Source organism: Quercus suber, unplaced genomic scaffold (assembly GCF_002906115.3).
Source record: "Quercus suber isolate HL8 unplaced genomic scaffold, Cork oak 2.0 scaffold_163, whole genome shotgun sequence".
Lineage (NCBI taxonomy): Eukaryota > Viridiplantae > Streptophyta > Magnoliopsida > Fagales > Fagaceae > Quercus > Quercus suber.
In genome coordinates, this window is record NW_027069624.1 from 775709 (window position 1) to 781151 (window position 5443).

The 5443-nt window shown below is 33.7% G+C and overlaps 1 protein-coding gene across 1 annotated transcript; it reads left to right on the top strand.

Moving 5' to 3' along the window:
- Nucleotides 1-4050: 4050 nt before the first annotated feature.
- On the top strand, nucleotides 4051-5214 carry LOC112016222 (pectinesterase). The gene is made up of 2 exons (XM_024048741.2): nucleotides 4051-4375; nucleotides 4529-5214. The coding sequence occupies exons 1-2, from the start codon at nucleotides 4051-4053 to the stop codon at nucleotides 5212-5214; spliced, it is 1011 nt and encodes a 336-aa protein (XP_023904509.2).
- The last annotated feature ends 229 nt before the right edge of the window (nucleotides 5215-5443 follow it).

Sequence of the window (5443 nt, forward strand, 5' to 3'; positions counted from 1 at the left end):
TTCACCACCTCCTTTTGATGATGGCGTGTGATTGTCCTTTGGCATTCCGTCACAAAAAGGGGAAGTAGTTTTGACACTATAGAGAGTTTTTGTAGTTAGGGGGAGTTTATTTTGGGGCTATTTAGATTGTATCTAGGTGCTTCTCTTTGTATATCAATGTTTTGGGGCTATTCATGTTAGGGGGAGTTACATTGTTTTTGATATACATGATTCTTGTTTCTTGTGATTCACTGTTTATTGATTTATATATTTATGAGTTATTCATTGATATATGTCTTTATTATGTGTTGTATGAAATATACAAGAAGTTCATACCTGTTGATTTAATGTTTTCTGTCACACATGCGTTTATGCGTTTGTTGAGTGTTTCAGGAATATACAGGTTGATTCAATTGAGCTGCTGTTTACACTTGCAACTGATGGATAGTAGTTAGGATTGAATTTGTGTTTATGAGCATTCTTTTGTAAAGGGATTTTATTTGTAAACTTTAAGCTTTTAATTTGTGTTTTGTCACGGATTGCCAAAAGGGGAGGTTGTTAGGTTCTAAAGACTTAGGATTTGATGTATTTAGAACTCTAATGTGTAATGTTGGCAAACCATGATCAAAATAATATGTTTAGTCTTGTTTAGACTTGCTCAAAGTTATATATTTTATGTAAAGTTAGAATCGAGAGGCTGTAGATGCATTGGTGCATTTCGGCCTGGCTTGATTGATCGAAAGTTAGACTCGATTGATCGAATCTCGGGCAGAATGTTTTTCTGCAAAATTTTCCAACTCAGCCCTACCTCATTAAACATTTTGGGTCTTCTATTTTTATCCTAGGTATAAAAGGTAAAACCCTAGCCACGTTTTTTAGAGTTGCTCTGGGTGTATTGTTGCTCATAGATTACGGTTTGTGTGAATCTCTTGTGAGATCCTTGAGGAGTTTTCCTTTACATAAACTTAAGGTTTTTTAGGTAGAGATATTTTCAATACCTTGATGATCAACTCAGTTGCTGCCATTAAAGCTTAAAGAATAATAAGCGTGGGTGTTGTACTTGATTGAAGAATCCAAGAAAAAAGGAGTCCGTGAATTTGGAGTTTGCACGTGGTTGTGTCAGTAAGTTCTACTGGTAGGTAGCATTAGGAAGTCAAGCGGGGAGTTTATAAGTCTTTTTGTATGAATTTCGATTCTTTCGCATAGTGGATTCAGGTTTACCTTGAGGATAGCTAGGTCAAATCCTCCCCAGGTTTTTACTGTGTGGTTTCCTAGGTCATCATATATTGTGTTATTTATTTTTCCGCTGTTTTATATACTTGATATGATTTTTTGATTGTGATAACCTAGAATTGCATAAATTGACTAAGTTAATCACTTGGCTAATTAACTAGGTTAATCTGGTTGGTTTAAGGGGTCTAAAACCATTCACTAACTAATTAAGTTTGAACGCATGCCATCCATCTAATTTTTTTTTTTGGAAAATGTACTGTTTGGAAAATTTTGCCCCCTTTCATCTATTAAGAATAGGGCTTTCATGGAACACTCTTTAAGGAGTACTACTACTACTACGGAGTTACTTGTATTAACTACCCCTTTATGGTAAGGTAAACCTTACCCCCTCTCTTTAAGAAGTGAGGGCTGTTGCCACTCTGATCTCACCACCGGTTAGGCATATGGAGCCTTCGCAAAGCCTGTGTTAAGCAAATAGCCATGTCGCAAGATTTTCGAGGAGAACCATATACCTAGTTTAATTGTATGGAGCTGACCGTCCTAAGCACCAAACACGCCCAATGTCTGCAGCAAGGAAACAAGAAGGTTCCTCCTTCCCCTACCTATGAAAAGGGCTACATGAATACTATAGCATCTTTGGATAACCATTGCCTTCTTGTCTTACAGCGTTAATGCCAGATACCACAACGGAAGATGTATGAGCTATCCCCGGCACCGTTCCTGCAATAGCAGGGGAGTGAGGCGCTGTAAGGTTCAATGGTCACTTACGCAATTATGCTTCTTTGACCTATAGGCAGTTGAAGCTGTATAAAAATTAATGTATTCTTGAGATTAACTATTCCCACTAAAATTTCAATAGATCCTCCCATTAAAACCAAACCCTATTGGTCCATGATAAATCAAAGTGCATCCACAAACCCAAAAACACTTTGAAGGAGTGGGGTATATAGGGTCAAAAAATAAAAATAATAGGCCTTGGTACCAAATCTCCATGTATACATTGATTTGGTTGGAAAATTTCATGTTTTTATTAGTTTTTGTTTTGGGCCTTGTGTTTAAGGAGTTAAAAAAAAAAAAAAAAATTCCTACCATTTTTAGTCTCAAGAAAATCTAAATCTTAAAAATGATAGAAATATTTCAAAATTATTTAAAATTTCCATCCTAATAATATTCTCAAAACCTTCAAATTAACATCATTGAAACCTTCAAAATGAACAAAATATTGTAAGTTGAAACCTAAAAAACACAAAAAATAATTCAAAAATCCCTAAAATAATCAAAATATCCTTCTAAATTGATAGAAATAAACAATGAGAGAATTTGTAGAGTCCAATAGTTTAGACTTCACAACAAGATAGCCTTCAAAGGAAAGGAGTAGGCAGATAGTAATGGTAGGCAGGCTTATTGTTTTTGGAAAAGAAAAAAACTTTTTTTTTTCTTCCTTGTTTAATTTGTTTATAATTCTACATCCTACGAGCCCTTGAAAGTCTAAAACTAAAAATTCCTCTCTTTTTCTTTCTTTCCTTCTTCAAAATACTTTACCATTTAGCCCTATAAATTGTTTTCGATGGCTGCAATTTCAAAAGAAATCATAAAACTTTTTCTATAATTAAATTTATCTCAAATTGTTACAAAAGTTTTTGCGACACAATTGCATAAATTTATGCCATATGGCTTTCAACAAATCTCATAATGTAAGGCATACCGAGTTACTAACATATTTGCACACTAACATAGACAAACATTTCTATTTTACATAATGAAGATAGAAATAAAACAATTAAATTTTGATAAATTCATGTTAAAAAGTTTTGCATTTTCATTTAAATCTCACTCATGACCTTTGTGCATTAATGTGTTAATCACTTAGTCTATCCATTTGTCCATTATGTTTTAAAAGACTTTATAAGACTGTAATTTTTCCAGGTATTAAAGAGAGATGTGAATTTAACCTAAAATTATTCTTAAGCATGTTGACAACTTGATATTTGCTGAAAATAATTGCAAATTTGCAACTATTGGATCCGCTCAAGCAATGCTATTTCTAGAAATTTTAATCAATTTAAGTGAAGATGTGGCAATGTTCAATTTGGGTGCATTCATAAATGCATTTACATTATTTTTCTTGGTTGATTTTTAAGAATCGGTAGACTGGGTCACATACCTATGGCCATTACATTCATTTTGTTTTGTATATATAATTGATGAAGTGGTGCTAATCATTTATCACATTCAATTTATGGTTTTCAAGTAGCTTTCGTAATGACAACTCTTATAAGTTATTTTTAGTGTATGACAATTGACAAAGTCAATGCTTAATAGTTGCATATTTCTCTAATATGATTTCTCATTTTCGTGCTAAATGTTGCACAACGTACACATACATGCACTAAAAATAAGCCATCCCCGACAACACAATACCTCAAAGCACCCACAATTGCGTCCACCCATGGCTAAGAATTCACATTCTCCACTGCCAATATGAACCACAGCAAAACCAACTCAAACTGCTAGCACCATATAAACCACTAAGCTAAATTGCAAACCAAATGAAATAAGCCATCTACATCGAGGAATTGGTTAGTACGTTATTTACAACAACTAATAAGTTGTACCATGGTTAAATTTAAATTATGGTACAACTATATATTAGATTATAAATAGAGCACTTGCATTTCATACTTGCAATCAGTACTTGTTTGTTTGTTTAAGCTCTAATTTGTGTTTTTGATTCCTTGTTTTAGCTCCCCACTCTTTGTATCCCCCAAAAAAAAAAAAAAAAAAAAAAAACAAACAAACAAATAGTGAAAAGGTTCTAGCTTATTTTCTTCTAACTCAATGGCAATACATATTGTTCGTCTACCTCTCTTTTTAACTCTATTCATTTCATGTGTCAATGTTCACTCTTACAAGCCCAATGTCACAGTTGCCATTGATGGCAGTGGCAACTTCAACACCATTAACGAAGCCATATCAAAGATTCCAATAGGTCGTAACAGTCCATATGTTATTTTAATCAAACAAGGGACATATAATGAAGCGGTCTACATAGCTCAAAACATGTCTAACTTAGTTTTAATTGGAGAAGGTATGGAGAAGACTATTGTTCAATTTAACAAAACTGCAAAACAAGGTTATGGAACTTCAGGATCAGCTACAGTAGGTAAGGTTTTATTCTCATATTAGTCTTAAATTTTTTTATTTAACTTTGCATGTAATGTTGTAAATATCTATTAACACATGTTGTTGTTGTTTTATTTATTTATTTATTTATTTTAACACATACTGATTATTTCGTTTATATTTCTTCATTTAGATATTAGCGCCAATGATGTGTTTGTTAAAGGTATTAGATTTGTGAACAATGCTGGACCTGATGCTGGCCAAGCTGTGGCTTTGAGAGTAGCCGGTGACCGAATTGCAATTTACCAATGCTCCATACAAGGATACCAAGATACGTTACTGACAGCATATGGTATTCATTTCTTCCGAGAATGTGAAGTTTATGGCACAGTAGATTTCATATTTGGGAATTCACGAGTTGTCCTACAGAATTGTGACATTTACGTGAGGAAGCGTACGGAAGGCACTGTGAATATGATCACAGCTCAAGGTCGTGGACAAGTGGAAGATACAGGAATAGTATTACACAATTGCTCCATTAAGGCTGACAAAGATCTTCAACCTTACCCACAAATCAAAACATTTTTAGGGAGGCCGTGGTATAGTTATTCACAAACCATTGTCATGGAATGTTTCCTAGACAAATTGGTTGACCCTGAAGGATGGCTTCCGAACAATGACAAGAAAAGCTTATCCACTTTGCATCATGTGGAGTATGCTAATTGGGCCCAGGAGCCAACACAACAAGAAGAGTTAAATGGCCCGGGTATCATATTGCCAAAAATTCTGAAGAGATTAAACATTTTACTGTTGAAAATTTTATTAATGGTACCCAATGGCTGCCAAGTGCGGGAGTTCCTTTTGTTGGTGGTTTTATAAATTAAATATTGTATGCATTGAAAAGGGAAGAGTTAAATGGCCGGGGTATCATATTGCCAAAATTTCTGAAGAGATTAAACATTTTATTGTTGAAAATTTTTATTAATGGTACCCAATGGCTGCCAAGTGTGGGAGTTCCTTTTGTTGGCGGTTTTATAAATTAAATATTGTATGCATTGAAAAGGCAAATATCAATTAAGAAATTATATATATATATATATATATATAA